Source organism: Canis aureus, chromosome 1 (assembly GCF_053574225.1).
Source record: "Canis aureus isolate CA01 chromosome 1, VMU_Caureus_v.1.0, whole genome shotgun sequence".
NCBI classification, from domain to species: Eukaryota; Metazoa; Chordata; class Mammalia; order Carnivora; family Canidae; genus Canis; species Canis aureus.
Genome location: NC_135611.1, coordinates 42904508 through 42925724, shown reverse-complemented (window position 1 = coordinate 42925724; position 21217 = coordinate 42904508). Strand labels below are relative to the sequence as shown.

Below are 21217 nucleotides of genomic sequence, written 5' to 3'. Positions count from 1 at the left end.
AGGCGCCTCTCGTTTGGCATTTATGCTTGCTCTCCAAGTTCTGTTGCAGAAAACAACCAAATGAATGTTATCTTCATGCACATTACTGCTTATTACTTCATAAAACTCTTTATGGTATTAAATCCTACATATTTTTTTTTTACCCCATTATGATTAAAAATGCAGGTAGGAGAAACAGCCATTATACTGATTGTTTGGATTTTTTTTATAACTGACAACAACAGAAGTGCCCGTTAGAATTACTTCTCTTGTTGTTGTTATTTAAAGTTGGCCACTAATGTATGTTTAAAGCATTTCCCAAACACACTGTGTGGAGAAAAACAGCTCACTATTCTGTGTGTGGCGTGTCTCTCCAGGTGTGATTGACCGATGGGAACTCATCCAAGCACAGGCCCTTAGCAAGGAGCTGAGAATGAAACAGAACCTCCAGAAGTGGCAGCAGTTCAACTCGGACCTGAACAACATCTGGACCTGGCTGGGGGAGACAGAGGAAGAGTTGGAACAGCTGCAGCGCCTAGAGCTTAGCACTGATATCCAGGCTATTGAGCTCCAGATAAAAAAGCTCAAGGTAGCTGCCCTCAGCCTTTCCCACAGCAGCCAGAAAGAACGCTGCCGTATGCAATGCCTGCTCCTACGAAACCACTAGTACTAGCTGCTCTGTTATCACACAGCAGCAGCAGGGAAGTTGTCAACAGAAATGAACTCAGATACCCTCCTCTCCCCCAACCATCCCCAGTCAGTATTTATACAGAAGGCTTGGAAGGACAGAGAGATGGATCATGTTGTAGAACTATCCCCCACGTAAATAAACATTTGTGATTTAACGACCTGGTTCTTAAGGAAAGACTAATTAAAAGTTCATGAAACATCCAGGTGTCTCTGGGACCTATTTAACCTCTTTTATTTAATTTCTTTTAAGGGAAATGCAGCAATGACCAGGTTTCCGGCAAGTCTGTATCTAGAGCTAGAAAGGTTTCCTCTCCAAGATTGTGTCTCTGTGAGTTTGTAGAGACGTATTGAAATTGTTTGAGATTCTGGAATCAGCAGAACATCTGAAATAGATTATCGTAGTAACAGAAGCAATTTGCAGTGTAATGAATAAAACAAAACTGTGGAGTCATTATGGTAAAACACCTGGCATGTGCATTTGATTTTGGCCTGGATGATGTAGGACACTGGATAATGTCCTTTAGCTCCGTCTCTAGATCTTAACACTCTGCTTTAGCACAATTCTTGAAATGCATTAATATATGGAGACTTTTGTAAACATACTATGGGTTGAGAGCCCAGTTTTTTTTTTAATAGCTCCTTCAGTCATTTCTTTTTGTTTGGAGAGCATCAAGATGTGTTCTTCCTCTAGGCTCGCCAGGCTTAAGGATTAAACGTGCTGCTTTTGTGTCACTCCGTTTCCATGTATGTTATTTATTTGGGGGTGGATGTTATTGTGGCTTATTGTTTCTTACAAATTTTCAGAGAAATGAATCTTCCCCACTGCTGTTCAGACGACTTCATTGATAGAATAGCCTCTGCACTAGCCCCATCAATTTCTAAATGAAGCATCAGATTGAAGATGCAATTTATGGGATCCCTGGGTGGCGCAGTGGTTTGGCACCTGCCTTTGGCCCAGGGCGCGATCCTGGAGACCCGGGATCGAATCCCACGTCGGGCTCCCGGTGCATGGAGCCTGCTTCTCCCTCTGCCTATGTCTCTGCCTCTCTCTCTCTCTCTCTGACTATCATAAATAAATAAAAATTGAAGATGCAATTTATTTTTTTTTATATTTTTTTAAGATTTTATTTATTTATTCATAAGAGACACAGAGAGAGAGGGAGGCAGAGACACAGGCAGAGGGAGAAGCGGGCTCCAAGCATGGAGCCCGACGTGGGACTCGATCCCGGGTCTCCAGGAGCACACTTCGGGCTGCAGGCGGCGCTAAACTGCTGCGCCACCGGGACTGCCCGGAGATGCAATTTATATTATCTGGGTTATAAAATGCATTTTTCTCTAGAGTACTTAAATTATTTTAGTTCTTCTCTGGGAAAAATGTAAGGCAGTGTGTATTATGGCCAGACTCCTTAAAAAGTTGATAAAGCAAATGTTGGCCAGAGTCTGAGACCTAAGTGAAATTAGGTTGGGAAAATTAGACCTTGAAAGTCAGCCTGTGTGATAGGGAAAAGCCACCCTCTGTGTGCTTTCCCAGTCTTTCCGGTCTGTTCCCTGAGGATAAATCTGTAGAATAACCAAGTATCTTTCCACAATATCTCTCGATCTTATAATGTCTCCGTATTTGAATCTGTATTACTGCATTTTAAACATATTAGAAAGTGAAAAATTAAGACAAGCTGGAGGCCTAACGGAAATGTTGAGAACTTAGAAGAAAATGTAGCGTGGGTAGATGTGATTTGCAGGATCACTGACCCTAAACTAATCTAGGGATGTTTAAATAGTACCCAGATATTGAATCATTAGTGCATAATCATGTGCTGCACAAGTTCTTGGAACAGTTCTAGATTTGTGGGAAATGCATGAGGCAAAAATCAGTTGCCTAATTTTTTGTGAAATCAAACTAAATTGGTTTAGTTGATGAAATACCCAATCTATTCTCTTTGCCATCACAAGGATGTGGCCTAAGACATAGCACGGTTCTTTCTTTGTGGGCCACTAACTCTCTGTGCCTGTCGAGAGAGTTAGTGGCCCTAACTAAACAAACAGCTAGAGGCTGGGGCCTGGGAATCTGCCTGCTTCACAGGTTTCCCGTTTCATTCTTCTGCACACAACTTTGAGTACCAATGGTCTAGTGAAATGAGAATCTTCCCCAGGACATTTCCTCCTGCCCAGAACTCTTAGAGCCAGGTCTGCGTTTGTTCTGTCTTATTGTTGTTGAACTCCCGTGCTGTGGATTGAGTTAATCATACTCCTTGGTTCATTGCTCAGGATCATCAGTGCTTCCTGCAAAGTTCCTCGTAATTGTGTTTATTTATCCTTCCCCCCACTCTTCTTTAATCTCACTCTTCCCCCACTCTCTTTAATCTTTTCATTCCTGAAACCCATGGCAACCATTCTTAAATATTAAAGGAGTATTTTTATTAAATTATTGGTTCATATAGGCATGAAAAATGTGGATTTGTGTGTGTGCACGTGCCTTTTAAATAACACCAATGCTATTGTATCACACACAGTGTTCTGTTTCTGACTCTTTTCACGCTATACCATATTTTAAAATCCCTTCAAGTTGTCAAGTGTACATCCAATCCATTTCTTTTAACTACAGTATAGTCCTCGGTAGTGTGTACCACTGTATTTTAGCTAGCCATTTGGTTAAGGCCAGTTTTAATGAGTGGATCTTTTAATTTAGGTGAAGCATTTCCTAAGGTCTTAAACTATGCTTTAAATGTTTTTATTGTTATTTTCTTTGGTTGTTCTCCTTTCTCTTTATAGGAGCTCCAGAAAGCTGTGGACCACCGCAAAGCCCTCATCCTCTCCATCAACCTGTGCAGCTCCGAGTTCACCCAGACTGACAGTGAAAAAAGCCAAGATCTGCAAGATCGCCTATCCCAGATGAACGGGCGCTGGGACCATGTGTGCTCATTGCTAGAAGAGTGGCGGGGCCTGCTCCAAGATGCACTGATGCAGTGTCAGGTTGGTGGGACATCAGACGGCTTATGCTCTGGAGTCAGACACTTCAACTATAGCTGAGTCTGTGACTTGATTTATCAAGGTCACTTAGAGGGATGCAGTTGCTCCCCAGAGTTGGGATTTAAGTGAGATAAATTTGTGCCCAAACTATTCATTATACTGGAGAATCTGTACATTTGAACAGAAGTTCAAAGCCAATGAATCCCATCTTTTATCCAGCTAACTGCACTATTCCCACAAGTTTATCTCAGCCCCAACTCATTCATTCAACAGATATTTACTGAGCATGTTGGTAGACATTTTCTGAACATGAAAGTGAACATTACAAATATTTATTCATCTATTCTACCAAATTATTTGATGAGTACCCACTCTCTAACAGACATTATGCTGAGCAGTCAGGATACAACACAGCCTCTGATTTTGTTGGGGAAGACAAACAATAAAAATGCAAGTAATTGTTTAATGAAGATGCTGATAAGCAAGGGTGATAAGAGTAACTGAAAAAAGCCACTTTGAGAGAGAGGTCAGGGAACTTCTTCTTTTTTCTTTTTTTTTTTCTTTTTTTAATTTATTTTTTATTGGTGTTCAATTTGCCAACATACAGAATAACACCCAAGGCTCATCCCATTAAGTGCCCTCCTCAGTGCCGGTCACCCAGTCACCCCCACCCTCCACCCACCTCCCTTTCTACTACCCCTAGTTCGTTTCCCAGAGTTAGGAGTCTCTCATGTTCTATCTCCCTTTCTGATATTTCCCACTCATTTTTTTCCTTTCCCTTTTATTCCCTTTCACTATTTTTTATATTCCCCAAATGAATGAGACCATATAATGTTTGTCCTTCTCCGATTGACTTAATTCACTCAGCATAATACCCTCCAGTTCCATCCACGTCAAAGCAAATGGTGGGTATTTGTCGTTTCTAATGGCTGAGTAATATTCCATTGTATACATAGACCACATCTTCTTTATCCATTCATCTTTTGATGGACACCAAGGCTCCTTCCACAGTTTGGCTATTGTGGACATTGCTGCTAGAAACATCGGGGTGCAGGTGTCCTGGCATTTCACTGCATCTGTATCTTTGGGGTAAATCCCCAGCAGTGCAATTGCTGAGTCATAGGGCAGATCTATTTTTAGCTCTTTGAGGAACCTCCACACAGTTTTCCAGAGTGGCTGCACCAGTTCACATTCCCACCAACAGTGCAAGAGGGTTCCCCTTTCTCCGCATCCTCTCCAACAGTTGTTATTTCCTGCCTTGTTAATTTTCCCCATTCTCACTGGTGTGAGGTGGTATCTCATTGTGGTTTTGATTTGTATTTCCCTGATGGCCAGTGATGCAGAGCATTTTCTCATGTGCTTGTTGGCCATGTCTATGTCTTCCTCTGTGAGATTTCTGTTCATGACTTGCCCATTTCATGATTGGATTGTTTGTTTCTTTGGTGTTGAGTTTAATAAGTTCTTTATAGATCTTGGAAACTAGCCCTTTATCTGATAGGTCATTTGCAAATATCTTTTCCCATTCTGTAGGTTGTCTTTGAGTTTTGTTGACTGTATCCTTTGCTGTGCAAAAGCTTCTTATCTTGATGAAGTCCCAATAGTTCATTTTTGCTTTTCTCTTGCCTTCATGGATGTATCTTGCAAGAAGTTACTGTGGCCAAGTTCAAAAAAGGTGTTGCCTGTGTTCTTCTGTAGGATTTTGATGGAATCTTGTCTCACATTTAGATCTTTCATCCATTTTGAGTTTATCTTTGTGTATGGTGAAAGAGAGTGGGCTAGTTTCATTCTTCTGCATGTGGATGTCCAATTTTCCCAACACCGTTTGTTGAAGAAACTGTCCTTTTTCCATTGAATATTCTTTCCTGCTTTGTCAAAGACTAGTTGACCATAGAGTTGAGATTCCCTTTCTGGGTTCTCTATTCTGTTCCATTGATCTATGTGTCTGTTTTTGTGCCAGTACCACACTGTCTTGATGATTACAGCTTTGTACTACAACCTGAAATCTGGCATTGTGATGCTCCCAGCCATGGTTTTCTTTTTTAATATTCCCCTGGCTATTCAGGGTCTTTTCTGATTCCACACAAATCTTAAAATAATTTGTTCCAACTCTCTGAAGAAAGTCCATGGTATTTTGATAGGGATTGCACTAAATGTGTAAATTGCCTTGGGTAACATTGACATTTTCACAATATTAATTCTTCCAATCCATGAGCATGGAATATTTTTCCATTTCTTTGTGTCTTCTTCAATTTCTTTCAGAAGTATTCTGTAGTTTTTAGGGTATAGATCCTTTACCTCTTTAGTTAGGTTTATTCCTAGGTATCTTATGCTTTGGGGTGCAATTGTAAATGGGATTGACTCCTTAATTTCTCTTTCTTCAGTCTCATTGTTAGTGTATAGAAATGCCACTGACTTCTGGGCATTGATTTTGTATCCTGCCACACTGCCAAATTGCTGTATGAGTTCTAGCGATCTTGGGGTGGAGTCTTTTGGATTTTCTATGTAGAGTATCATGTCATCTACAAAGAGGGAGAGTTTGACTTCTTCTTTGCCAATTTGAATGCCTTTTATTTCTTTTTGTTTTCTGATTGCTGAGGCTAAGACTTCTAGTACTATGTTGAATAGCAGTGGTGAGAGTGGACATGAGGTCAGGGAACTTCTATGAATCTTTGAGCGAACACTGGAGGGACATTGCCATGAAGGAGACTGAGCAAATGGGTTGTCCCAGAAACAAGAAAAGGCTTAGTGTCTTTAAGGTCAGAAAAGAGGCCAGTGTGACAGAATGTAGTCAGAGAGTCAGGGAGTGATAAGAAAGATCAAGGAGATGGTTAGCCGCCAGATCACTCAGGGCCTTGTAGGTCCTGGCTGAGAGTGCATTGTATTCTGAGCACAATGTAAGCCTTCTTTTCAGGTTTATATGTGCCCCAAGAATACCTTGAAAGCAGATACACAAGTTGTTGTTTCACCTCTAGACCCCCTTTCACTTTTCATCCCTGTACCCCCTCCTAGGCCTGTGCTATCCACATAGGAGATCTTCAGGAACTATGCATTGAATATGAATGAAATGTATAGGTAATCAGATTAAGGCCTTACAAGATGGAAAGGTTTGTATACAGGGAGAAAAAAGGGGAGCAGAGCTGATTTCTTCCAAACTGAATAGTAACCCTAGAAATTAAGTATTTCATGCCAGTTTTTCCTTATGTCTAAACTCTCCCTCAAATAATAAACTAGATGTTTTGGGGGAGAATATGAACTCAGATAATTACAACAGCACCAGTGCTTTTGTCAGAAAGGAGTTGTGCATAAGAACTTAAACCCCACAGTGGTAGCAATTGGAGAGAATGGAAATTTAAGCTATGAGAGAAAAAAAACATACTATTTAAGATGATTTTATATCCCATGTTTTTTTCTTCATAGGATTTCCATGAAATGAGTCATGGTTTGCTGCTTATGCTGGAGAACATCGACAGAAGGAAAAATGAAATTGTCCCTATTGATTCTAACCAGGATGCAGAGACACTTCAGGACCATCACAAACAGCTTATGGTAAGATGTGTGAACTCTGGCAGCTGCTGGTTATTCATAGCAGCCATCCATTTCATTTATAGGAAAATAATATAGGTGATAATTTTTTTTTTACACCTTTTACCTGTCTCTAACTTTCTCTTTTTTACTCATCATAGTTTCTGATTTTTGTGAGGCAAACATGCTCATAGAAGATGACGTCTATGAGCTTTAGAATTTGGTTCTAAAGTCATTGCTCAGTTGTAGAGATCTTAGATGTTCTTCATCTTAAGTTGTTTTTACTAAAGCAGATCTTTGGCAATGACACTTATTTTAAATTTAAACTGTATTTGCTACATCTTTGTATAAAGTAAGTATATTGAGTGGCTTAAATTTTATTTTTATGGGCATTTAAACTATTAAAATAGAAAGAGACTATTCAGACTCCTTAGAAGAAATTAAATTTACCAGATTTAACAGTAACCTTGTCACCAAGTTTTGTGAAAATGAAGACAAAAAGGAAAGTGCGAAAAGTCATTTTCATTACCTGAGGGGAAAAAAAAAATTCTAGTTCTCAAGGAGAAAGAAACTTTTTCTAGCACTGAATTCAAAAGGAAATTTGTCGATTCTCATACAAAGGACTTTGGACAATATAATGTACACTGTACTTAAGGGATATTATAGAAAATAAAGAAGTATATTTCAGTTCCATTAGGAGAAAATGATTTGCATTTTGTAGCTTTCTGTATTTTTAAAATGTCATTTCTCAACATTTAATACTTATACTTACTAACCTAAGCCACAGAATTGGTAGCTTTTAATTCAGTACAATAAAGGTCTTAGAAACCAAGGGAGAAGAGCTATGCAATGGCATTTCTACTGACTTTTGACCTCAGACATTAGTTGTAAATGATGAATCACTACTGTATCCTTTAAAAAAAAATCTTGAACAAATATCAGAGTATACTTAGACATATGTGTTTTGCTATATTTATGTTAATGTTTCACTTTCTGTATAAAATAATATCTTGTCTCATTTGCATAATACTTGATATTTTAAGCACTTTCACATATATTCACCAGTTTGAACCTTCCAATATACTTACTGTGGATGAGACAGGAAATAGTATAATCATTTTACCAAATGAGAAAACTTGAAATTTGAAAGATTCAGGGGCCTTATAGAATATTTTTGGCAGAAGCAGGGCTAGAACCCAGACCCCAATTCCTGAATGCCATGAGATGCTTCATTCTTCCCTGTGTGAGTACAGCATTCAGATATTCAGGTATTGATGGCTCACTAACTTAAACTGATGTCACTCCGCCTTTTTGGAATTTTCCACAATGATCCAAAATTCTTAGTAAAGTATTTCTTATCACGTACATAGCAAATAAGGCATGAGCTGTTGGAATCCCAGCTCAAAGTGGCCTCACTGCAAGACATGTCTTGCCAACTCTTGGTGAATGCTGAAGGCACAGACTGTTTAGAAGCCAAAGAAAAAGTCCATGTGATTGGAAATCGGCTCAAACTTCTCTTGAAGGAGGTCAGTCGTCACATCAAGGAGCTGGAGAAGTTATTAGATATGTCAAGCAGTCAGCAGGTAAGCTCTAAGCAGACATCATTGTGTAGCATTTCTTACAGGAAACCATAGAAGCATCATCTTTATCCATTTTTAAAAGGACTTTGAATGTAGTACTTGTCAGAATAAAGTGCCCACTCTCAATCACTGCTCTTAGGAGTCCTGTCTCAAAATTAAAAGAAAAAATTTTAAGGGACTCATAAACTTTTATAGTAGGACACTGTTTTTGATTCTATTACATCAAGAAGACTTCTTGCAATTGTTACTGCTAACCCTTTACCATCACTACTGTGGCATTGTATTTTACCCTGTTTATTTAAGAATTCACATGTTTTCAGTCACACAGCTATGGTAGATCATAACCAATCATTGCAATATGAGTTTTGTTTTCAAACACTAGAAGGCATATGTTCTCCTGACATAGATGGCAATTAATTCATAGAAAATGTCCTCTGCTCATTTACTTTTTATATTTTTTTCTTAAATCTATTGCATCATGGTACTACTATTGGTTTTGAGAAATGCATTTGTAGATACAGAGATGCTTGGTAAGACTTCAAACATTCAATTGTCAAATCCTGTCATGAACACACCAACACCCTACCCTGCCCTCTTGTAAGCATGCAAAAGAGCAGTCTACTCCGAATAACAGAAAAATGTTAGAAATACTACAAAAGCAGGCTCCTGGATGAATATCTTTTGTTTATAACTTAAATGAATTAGTTTCTCTCTGGCGTGAGACGCCTGTAGTGTAAGACCCATTCCTCCACCTCCTTTACTTCCTTTCATCCACATCCGCGTCACTAAGAAATAGTAAATCTACAAGTGACATAGTAATAGCAAAACTATATCTGTATTTTCCAGTAGGACCAAATTTATGCCCAGAAGAGCCTAATACACTAGAAGATTTAGGTTCTGTTCTTATATAACTGATTCTGTTTTGCCGAAGGAATGGTTTGCTTTTTATCAGTATGGATGCGCTGGTAAATTCATTGCATATGACCAAGCCATCATAGCTTTGGGACATGGAGTCATTAAAAGAATCTATTTCCTATGCAGGATTTGTCTTCCTGGTCTTCTGCTGATGAACTGGACACCTCAGGATCTGTGAGTCCTACATCAGGAAGAAGCACCCCAAACAGACAAAGAACGGTAACTTTCCACTGGTCCTTGTCAGTTGGCCCATGGGTGGGAACACTGGGGAGCAACAGTATTTATACCTTCCTCAGGTTCCACAAGCTCCCCCCAGGAAAGTGAGAGTCTCCCTACAAAAGAGCATTGTCACACTGTAACACAGTGAAGTGTTGTTTCCTCAGCCCTGCCACATGCCTTTCCCACATGCACTCAGGAATGGAAAATAACATTCTGTTTTTCAAAAGAATTGAGGGCTCAATGTGTGGTTGGTACAAGGAGACAAATTATTTCTCTTGCTCCAAGGGCCATTGCTAGAATGATGTTCCCTTGCTTCCTTGGTTGCTCCTCCCTTCAAACCACTACCACCATAGTCCACTTAAAAACAGCAGGTACCATGTAAAGGGGCACCTCAGCCAGAAGCAGACAAAACAGGGAGCGTCTCATGAGACCATTAAATGTATGAGACAAGTGGAGGTTCTGTTGAACTCTCAAGCAAAGAAGCTCGTGAAGGATTTTGGCAATTGTGCTGCCCCCAAAGAGGCAACAGCTCAAGAGGACTCACCCACAGAGCCTTTGGGGGGCTGCCTCGCTGGCGTTCTAAGAGGATGGAAAGACGAATCTGGCCCCTACTACCCTCTATACTTTGATTTCTCTGTGTAATTAGAAGCTTGTTTTTGTTTTGTTATTTTTTTTGTCCGGCTTTATGACTATATTCATTTTTATTACATCCCGTTTTCCTTAGTTTTTAGAAGTATTGATTTTGTTTGTACTCTTTCTGTTATAAACACTTAAGTCCTATGCTGATAAATGTTATTATCTTATTTAGGATTGTTTTTTACTACATTCACTAGTTTCCTATAGATCCTAGTTTAAGAATGTGAAGGAATACTGGCTTTTCAGGTCAAATTCTAGCCCTATTTTAACTTGTCTGGTTCTCGTCATTTTATAAAGAACAACCTCATATTGCCATTGGTATTTTTTTTATCTACCAAGAATTTCAATACTATTTCAGTGTTCTAGAAGATGAAAAAATATGGCATGACATGGCACACTGACCTTTATATTTATTGTAAGTAGATCCTTGGCTTGTGCAGTTATCTGTGTTTCCACCATGAAAAATGGGGGAAAATATACCCACTGTGGTGGGGACTCCTGAACCACAATTTCTGTTTCCTCAGTGACTAATGATAGAGATGTGAATTTGTTTCACTTCTTCAACAAAAGAAAAGCCAGTTTCCTGAATTTATGGGTACTGATCATTTCATTTGATTTATTTTTTCCTTTGCCGCATTTTTAGTTTAAATTTTTTTTCAGTAGCTTGTCTTTATTTGCCTGGACTGAACATTCTTCTTTCTTTACCCCTGTTCATTGCAAACAGCCACGAGGCAAATGTAGTCTCTCACAGCCTGGACCCTCTGTCAACAGTCCACATAGCAGGTACCTTATTCTCCTGGTTTCCACACTGTTCTAGAACTCCAAGAGGATGATGAAAATTGTCCATGATTTTGGTAGACCTCTATCTGGTCTGCCTCAGGGTAGTTGAAAAATTACTTGTTTCATCCCAGACCCTTTTTCTAATAAATTGAAGAGACTTTTTTAAGTGCAAAGTATAAGTAAAGCTCAGAGCACAAAATATTTGGATCCCAGCAGAATTTTATCTAGCTATACATAGGCTATCTGATACTTTTCATCACATCATATTCTGTGTGCACTTAAGGATTCAGTGCAATGAATGGTATAGCCAACATTTGTTTCATGGCAGACTTTCATCATCCTCTTTATTTCTAGATTTTACAATAAGACAGGTAATAGATCAATGAATTATTTTATCATTCACAGAACCCACAAATCTGAATAAAATATACTAACATCCCCAGCTTTTTATTTTATTTTAATGTTTTATCCAGATTGTGGGTTTTGAATTCTCAAAATGACAAGTCCTAATTTGGTATTATTTAAAATTTATAAGCACCTTCTCTCTTTTGCTTACCCTAATACTTCTCTTCTGCCAGCACACTCAGTCACTCACCTTCCTGACACTTGGCAAGCTCTTTCACGCTAGAAACAAGGGCAATCAGTACTCCTTCCTGGGGATGTCCAGAGAGCCTACTCACAACTGCCACTCGTGCTTTACGCCTGGCTTCCAACAATCCCTTATTTCTGCAGTTAGCGGTGCTTTTGCCTTCTTCGTTGTTGGTGTGATGTCTGTGCTCCCCTGCCCTTTCACTAATCAATTCATGTTCCCCAAGACAACTCTTTAAAAATGAAAATAGTGTCCCTGGAGCTGATTTTTCATTCCAGTCCCAAGCAGTTCACTGTTAAAGTAGTTTTCTCCTCTGGAAACTTATCACCACTGAGCTGGAATCAAATTCCTGAAAGGAGGGTGAGGGATGAGGAAGTGTAGAACTATAAACAACCCCTGAGTAATAGTTTTCATTTTCCAGCTGTATGCTGAAGGGATTAGATATTTGATTTGGTCATTCCTACTCAGCTGAAGCAATGCAGAACGTACTTTGATGTGCTTTTTGGTTTTAAGCCTCCCTTTACTGTGTTTTTTTTTTTTTTCTTTCCCTTTGGTTTGGTTTGGCAATAATTTTGTGAGATTTTTTTTGTCCATAATAAATCAATAATGGAATATGAATGGAGAAGAACTCACAAGAATTTTTGAAGATAGTGATGGACTTCTACAGGTGCTCTGATGTTGTCTTAGTCCCCTATGAGAAAAGCCAATCATGTACTATTGACAGATCATTGCTTGGTCCATCTTCTCCCCACAAATTGCTGATGTGCCATGAGCAAAGATGGGGACTGTCTCCATAGCAGTCTTTGTAGGATACTAGAGATCAATTCTTTGGTTGATTTAAATGATGGTGATGACAAGGGGGAAAGCTCTTATGTTATTATGCAACACCAATAGCAACTGCCCTCTGGTTCCCAAATATCACATCAGTCTGCTCCCCCAATCCTCTTAGTTGCATGGGTCTTCGGAAAATGTCAAAAGCATCATTTCTTAGGGCAGCAAGTGCTTCAACATGTCTCCTAACAGGGCTTTGCAGCTGGGCAGCCACATTCTCACTCAGCTCCGCTCTGTACAGCGCTATTTATTAACATCTTTCTGAGCATACAGCACAGTGTTTACTTTGCTACCTAGAGGGTCTGGAATACAAATGATCTACACTCGAATGGCAAACTTCATCAAACACCTTGGTAGACAGGTTGTGGTTGAACATTCTTGGACTTCTTAACTTCTTGACACCTCTGTTTTGGGATGCACCGAACCCCAACGATGGAATGTGGAGTCTGCTAAGAAGGAATTAACTTCACTCATAATCCAGCCTGTTACAGTGTTCCTTTACATTGAGACTTGAGAGTACCTTGTTGTTTGATCTTGCACTGGTCTAGCAAATTTGAAAGCACAAACAATGTAGAATGTTGACCCCACCGATCTACAATGGAAAATTTTAGACACATATTCTTTCTTAGAGAGGAAAGAGACTGAGTTGGAAGAAACTGGGTATTAGTTTGAAGGGAGGGGGTTCTTATATTATTTTTGTTGTTTAAAGTCTATTGTTAATAATACAGTTGTTTATCTGCTATTTATGGTTTCAGGTTGATTTTATAGCCACACTTCTATGTCCTCTTAAGTAATAGTCTAAGCTTATATATAGATTGATGCCAATATTTACTGTATATCTACTATGTTTAGGCACTGGGCTTACAAAATGCTGTACGGTTCCTACCATGTGTCAGAATCTACAGATTCCACAAATCAATTACAAGAAGCTCCTTAAGATTCTTTAAAAATTATAAACATTGAAAAAACATCTGTGCATAAATTCATAATAATTATTCGTAATTTTTTAGATTAAAAAGGTTTAAAAAGCAATGTTTATAATGGTCCAGCTGGACTTTTTTTCTACCTTTGACTTAAAATAATCTAACTCAATCACCAGTAAGTCTTCACAACTCTAAAGTGGATTATTTGAAGTTGACAAACGGAAAGATTACTCCAATTTCCAGCAAGGCAAAGGACTAATTGCTCTGTAGTCTGGATACAATGAGGTGATGACTTCATTCCAAAACGTAACCAAAAATTCTGAAAAAATTTTTCAAAAAATTCTAACATGCAAAATTTCCTTGGGCACCTTTGGTCTCTGGCACTTTCTACACAGAGAACTAAGGTGAAATGAGAAGCAGCAAACGGAAGTAAGGGGGAAGGAAACTGAACACTTCACTGTATATACTGTTCAGTTTCTTATGGAATTTTTTTCAAGTCTTTCCTATCAGGCTCCCCAGAGAGCCTCAGTCTACACAGGTGCACTTCTGGGACAGGCTGGCCTCCAAGGCTGAGGGCAGTTATAGGGTAAGGAACCAAAATGTTCCTTTTCTAATATTTTGAGGTATGCATCCCCAGTGTTTCCCAGGAATAAGCCAGTCACTTTGGCAAATGTATCACATCATTGAAAGCGCTACTAATAAACCAGGACTCTCCTTCTCCTGGGAGACAAGGCTAAATACAGCCAATCCCTAATGGTATGAGTTATCACGCCTTTGCTTTAACAATGATAATAAGTTATTAGTGATAAATTATATTTATTTAGCACTTAGGTGTCCTAAGCACTCTGCTAAGCATTGTATATTTGTTACCTCATTTAACTATTACCACATTCCCATGGCATGGCTATATTCCCAAGTTTACAGACAAGGACACAGGATCAGAGGTATGAAGATTAAAGATTTGAACCAGGTCTACCTGACTCTGGATCCTAGCTTGTAAAGCACTTCACTCTGCCAAAGGGGTGTGGAATCCTTTGCATGATAGTTCTGGGGCTTCGGCTGCCCCAGGCAGCCTGACACTGCCTAGGACCAGCCAGTTCATTTTTTGAAAAAAGAAGACCAAAATGCTAAATTGATTCTGGAAATATGTCTCTGAACCACACATCCAGGGAACAAAGACCATCCACACAAGAACAGACAACAAGATCATACATATCCTCAGTATTTTCTCAGAGTAAATTCCTATTACTACACTGTCAGTGTTCGCTAACAAGTAACAAAATGAATTGAAAGTTTCTTTTCACTTGCCTTTAAATAATGTATGCCCAGAAGTAATTCATTTTATTCTCCTTGATTATGTAAAATTTTTGAAATGAGTCATACTTCACACATGCTATTCAGGCTTTTTACATCCTTGGGCCATACTTTCTTTTTTTGGGTGGGGGGGCATACTTTCTTTTGTGTGATATGTTATTATAACTGCTTCCTCCTTTACCATCTTCCTTCTTCCGCAACTATATGTATTTGTGATGAAACAACTCCTGGGCAGTTTTTTACCCAGAAATTTGAATGAGTCAGGGGAGTGAGAAAAATGATAAAATAAATATTTACTTGTAGAGAATAAACACATTTTTGCTGGACAGAATTATCTGAAATATCTCCATCAATTAAGTTCCTTGGATAAGTTCACACTTATTTTATTTTTCCCATATAAACACAATCTCAACTCACATCTATTTATGTAATAAGGCCATTGGAGAGTGATGAGTGACTAGTTAATGAGTTGTCTTTGTTCTTTCCCTTGTCAAATTTCCCAAGGCTCTTGAAACAGGTGATCTTAGATCAACAGGTAAATATTAAAAGCACCCTCTTACCCTGACACCATTATCCTGTTGGTACTAGAAGCTCTAGTACAGATTCATCTAAGAAGAGACAACTTTGGGCAACATTGAAACCCTGGGAATTGCCCCCAAGGAGGTGGCATTTTTCTCAGTAGATAAAGTGGACGTTTCCAAGAGCAGTCAACTGCATGGAAGCTCACTAAGCACTCTGTGTTCTCTTTGTCCCCTCTCAGCCCATTACTTCTCCCAGGTTGGCATTCTTCAACATTAGAAGGCACATACTAATTAAATTTTAATCAGAAATGCTCTGATGCTGTTAAATGTGCCATGTCCTTCAACAGACTCTATAACACATGAACCCATATTCCAAGATGGTGACCTTTCTAGTTTTCTGTGGGAGTGGATTTGTCAATGTGTGGCCCCTGTATTAATTTTGATCTTTGGCTTACTAGCTCAAAGAAGATAATAATTGACAAACAGGAGTTCTTCATCTCTGTCAGTCAAATTGTATAATTAAGTATATGCATGAACCTGCCCATAACTAATGTCCTTAAATATCTTCTAAAGAAAAAGACTCAGAGATCTCTTTCATTTTGCTTGAATACTGAATAATGAGGAAATGTAGAACTGTCTTTTGTGTTCCTGTTATAATTCATCCAGTGATAGATGGTGAGTGTCATTTGCCAGGGCATATTTTCAGGTCAAAGAAAGACACATTGAAAGAAAATTCAATCCAGAGTTCATCAGTAACTATCCCATTCTTCTCAAGACACTTTAAGGCAAACCACTGAAATCATAAACAGAGCCAAAACAATTTTAGGATATTAATGCACACCCCTTGTCTTTGCAAATGAAAAAATGAAGACCAGAGAGACTAAATTACTTGCTTAAGACCAAAGAGACTAAATTACTTGCCCAAGATTGTACAGTTGCCTTGAGACAAAATGTCCTCAGCTCCATATACAGACTTGATCTGCATAATACTGTGAGGCTTCACTATTAGAGGCATTTATTTCAGACTCAAACCACTCACTTCCACATATCTTAGGATACAGGTATTGTCTTCTTTGCCTCTACAGGTGAGATACCTAAATATGACCTGGGCAACCTCATTATGTCATCAAACAACACAGTGTTGCAGACTTGTGAACCCTGACTTCCTGCTAGAGCTCTTCATTTCATTGTGTGATTTGGGGCAAGTGATTTATACATAGAATCCAAGTTCTGGGACTAAAAATCTCAGGGTTAAAATCTTAATTTTTCCATTTGCTAGCTATATAACCTTGAGCCAGCTACTTTATCTCTTTTAGTCTCCTTTTCATTATCTATAAAATGAAGATAATGAGCACACAGAGATTACCATGATGATTAAGTAAGAGAATAGAATAAATGCTTAGTGTGTTGCCCAGCAATTAGAAGAATAAATATTAACTCTCCTTAGCCACTTATCTACAAACTTAGAAGATGGATTGGATATTCTTTAAGACTTTATTTCAACATGAATATTTTATAATTTGATAGCTTGAGCAGTTTCTGTTTTCTCCTTCCATTAGTAGGTATGTGACATACTTTGTTTATGTTTTACTGTATTTTCACAATATACAGTCTTTCCCATGTAGTTCATGAGGAATAACTCATTGGCCTTAGCCTAAGGGCAGTTAATCAATTTGACCACTAGATGGTGATTAAACTCTTATGGCCTCTCAGTTGGTAGACTACTGACCAACTAGTAGAAGACATTAAATGTATAAAATATGGAACTTTCAACTTGGAAGAACATCTAATCTAATTTGAAGGTTTTGAAGAAGTTGGCATGTAGAGGTGAAGTGAGTTATTCAAAGTTACACAAATGTAAGTTGCAGACTTTGGAAAAGAAGTTTTGGCCAACAATTTGTTTTTTTCATTACACTGCAAGAATTGTACTAGGAACACAGTATGGTATGTGGCTGTTTAGGGCTTCTGCAGGTCTAGTCTGCTTGTCTCACATATGTCTTTGATGGTGTAATGAGAAAGCTTTGAGTACTCCCTCTGTTCCTTTTTAAGGGGATTGTGTCTGTTTTTATCTTAACATTTATTTTCTTTGGTGCCACCTCTTATCCCTCACTGATGTTTATGTAATTTACTTTCAGAAATTAATGGCTAATAGGATATCTGGAAACATAATATTTTCTTATGAAAAAAATGTACAGAATAATCAATATAGTTTTTACACCTTCATATCTCTCCAGTGGCCTCACATTCAGTGTCCTTACCTTTAGTGATCTTATACCCATTAGGGAATTCATACTAGGTATGGGGGAATGTGTTTCATTAGTACATACATTCTTTTTGCTGCCAGAATGTTTTGTGTGTGCACATGTGTGTGCGTGTGTGCATGTGTGTATACAAAATGCCTCTTGTAAATAACGTTTTCTTCTATGACTTTTCTACTAGTAACCAAATAAGATGTTAATGGATGCTCACAAAGAGAAAATAGTGCACCTCACCCAGGACTTACTTCCATATTTAAAAGTAGATGGGAAAATGGAAGTAGATAAGAAAACTTGGAACTTTGAGTCCAGAAGACGCCTTCAATAGGACAATCTATTCCCATCAGAAAATGGTGTCTGTTTCCCAAAATCAGAGAGCTGGTGATAAATGGGATCAGCCTAGAATCTATGCCATTCCAGACCAGTGTTCTGTAGGCTAACTCTGCTGCCACCTTGTTCATACAGCTTTGGAATCCACTTGGGTCAGGGCCAGATGCTGATTCAGTGCAAGATAAAACCAGGGTATACTCTAAGATTATTTAAACTTTATGAGTCTCTGCAAGATGGCTGCACTGTTCTTAACCTTGCTGCATAGATTTTGGCACATCCAGGATGACAAGATGAACATATTTTGCATAATTCTGACAGCAACTAATTTTGCCTTATGATGCTATTGATACTCTTAAACCAAAAGTGCCCTGCATCAAACATCCACATTTTAATTATCCTGGACTTACTTAATCTATGCTGATAGAATGTGTGTAGAGCAGTTTTCTTTGTTGATGAAAAATGTTTTACCAAATTAAGGGATAGAATTTGAACCCAATTAGTTGCCTTTAGCTGACTGACTAAATATTTATTTTTCATCAGCGAAGTTTCCCAAAAAAAAACTTCCATATGGTGGTGGGAAGATGACGTGGGCATACTGCAGATGACTGCCAGCTAATTGCCAGGTTGGGTTGTATTTGGGATGGTCCCTTAGCTTCCAGGAAGGTGAGGAAGCAAAAAGCAGCATCCACCCAGCATTTGAGATATTTGAGTTATTTATGTTGATTCTCCTCTCAGGTCCATAAAAGGTGGCTCCGATTCCTCCCTTTCTGAGCCTCGGCCAGCTCGGTCCGGCCGAGCCTTCCTATTCAGAGTCCTCCGAGCGGCTCTTCCACTTCAGCTTCTCCTGCTGCTTCTCATCGGGCTCGCCTGCCTTGTACCAATGTCAGAGGAAGACTATAGTTGTGCCCTCTCCAACAACTTTGCCCGATCATTCCACCCCATGCTCAGATACACAAATGGCCCTCCTCCGCTCTGAATCAAGCAGATGCCATCTGCAGCAGTGCTGATTGCATAAGGAGGATTTGGCCAAAAGCAATCCCAAAGTAGTAAAAAGAGGACTGGAATCTTGGCGAATGTCCTTGATGTGGCACCTTTAGCTCATCTCTGTATCCCATGTGTGCAAATTATGGCTTCAGAGATAGTAAAAAATGACAAGAGGAGAACAGACAGACAACAGTTTAGGAAGAAATTTTGTCTGAAACTCTGAGCCTCAGTGCTAAAGAGGTTAAGGACCTCCAACATTCTCTGGACGCATGAATTCTGGGATGAATCCTCTGCACACCCAAGGACTTAAGTAACTGAGCAGCTCTCCCCTGGTGCTGCTCCATCCATTCAACACAGGCTTCTCCCTGAATGCCAGGTTGGCATTGAACAATCTACCAACCAACCAGTGCTGAAGAGATTTTAGAACCTTGTAACATACAATTTTTAAGAGCTTATATGGCACCTTTCTTTTTACCTTGTTTTCCTTTGGGGCATGATGTTCTAACCTTTGCTTTAGAAGCACAAGCTGTAAATCTAAAAGGCACTTTTTTAAAGCTCTAAAGAAAAACTGGATGTAATAAATAGGATCATGGAAGGCTTTATGTGAAAAAAAAGTTGAATGTTACAGTAAAAAAAATATTTATGTATGTACAGTTTGCTAAAGCCAAGTTTTGTTTGTATTGATTTCTCTGCATTTATTATAGATACTATAAAATATTTTGTCTGTGTTTTTTTTCTTCCCCCTAAGAAAATGACTCTAAATTTATGTATTAAGCAGGCACTTATCAGAGCACACCCTAAATGATCTTTTTTTGCAGAATGAGAGAACCTGAAACATAAATACATAGTAAAGAAAAAGAGTGGTTACAAGTGGTGCACATTTAGACATAAGGGACTCTGGATGATTTTTCCCCCTCCTCTTCCCACAGCTAGTCGTATCTCCTGACCTCTTACTCCCCAACATTTTTTTTACAGACCCCTTTTCTCTCTATTCTCTTTGCCTAGTTAGAAGAAACTCCATCTAATCTCCTGACTGAGGCCCCATCCCCACTCCATCTCAAGGATACACAATGGCTGTGTGGATTTTTTTTTTAAAGGACTCTTGTTCACATCCCTAGTCTACTCCCAAATCTTCTATTGCTTTTCATTGTCTCCCAGAAGAAATAGTTTTCATTCCCCATTCAAGTCCAGATGCAAAAGATTATTCTGCCCCTCTGATCTTGCCAACCAGCAGCCATCGTGGGATTGCTTGGTGTTCATGGCATTTTAATCCATCCTTTTATAGTTGGAAGAGGAGGATTTATAGAAAGCCCAGGTCTGAGGCTTCTCTTGAAAATGGGAATCCCTGGTGCCTTGGATACATATTCCTGGGATGACGTGGTTGCTGGGGTGACTTGGTTGCTGTCCCTTGAAGAACAGGAAGATAAAATTTTTACATTTGCCTTTATATCCTATTAACTCCTCTCACTAAAACCAGTCTAATTCCTGTGAGTATTTAGTTTACAGATACTATACATGGAGAATTTAAACCAAACTGAGGTACTCAACATTTCCTGAAACTGCCCACCATGGTTTCCATGATGTTTGTAGCCTGCATGCCATCTCAACTAGGGTTCCTGAGGATTATTAGGTTCCCAATTCCTGGGATCACCGCAGAACTTCTAGTCCCATCTCTGGGCATACAAGCTGAGAGTTTACGTTAAAAACAGACACCCGAGGTGATTTTTGCCCCATTAACTGTTGAAAAGCACTGTCCCATCCCTTCTACCTCCACAGTTTTGTTCTGACTACTCCTCTCTCCTACGACTCAACTTACAGAGTCACCAGCTCCCTAAAGACTTCTCTGATCAGTGATTGGACTATATTTAAGACTTCCCTCTACTGAATTTTCCTCACATGGGCATTCTGCTTTCTACCTACCATCAGATTATTCCTGTCTCATGTCCCTGGAACCCTGCTCAAGGAACAGATCGGAGTTGAGGTGTTCTTTTTTAAAGAGGAGAAACCTTAGCACAGGTTTCTCCCCTTCCTGTTTCTGGAAAGGCTGTGAGCAGGGGCAGAGATTGGAGCTGCTGGTGCCCTTATCTGAGATTGGGCCTTGCCCTTCCCTTACTTCCCCTCCACTCCTGCTCTGAACTCCGGGAAGTAGAGATCTGGGAACAGTCCAGCCCTTAGGAAAATC

General features: G+C 39.1%; 1 protein-coding gene across 17 annotated transcripts in view; it reads left to right on the top strand.

The window, feature by feature from the left end:
• Positions 1-19752, top strand: part of SYNE1 (spectrin repeat containing nuclear envelope protein 1) — a 448999-nt gene extending 429247 nt beyond the window's left edge. For 15 of the 17 annotated variants that reach the window (XM_077897071.1, XM_077897049.1, XM_077897055.1 and 12 more), the window contains 7 exons: positions 357-568; positions 3439-3639; positions 7054-7182; positions 8529-8741; positions 9780-9872; positions 11233-11291; positions 18787-19752. In XM_077897071.1, the coding sequence (XP_077753197.1) occupies positions 357-568; positions 3439-3639; positions 7054-7182; positions 8529-8741; positions 9780-9872; positions 11233-11291; positions 18787-19027 (1148 nt within the window). In that variant the 3' untranslated portion in view covers positions 19028-19752. The remainder of the gene's footprint in view (positions 1-356; positions 569-3438; positions 3640-7053; positions 7183-8528; positions 8742-9779; positions 9873-11232; positions 11292-18786) is intronic. The other 2 variants (XM_077897102.1, XM_077897092.1) reach the window with 1 other exon arrangement.
• Positions 19753-21217: the final 1465 nt, after the last annotated feature.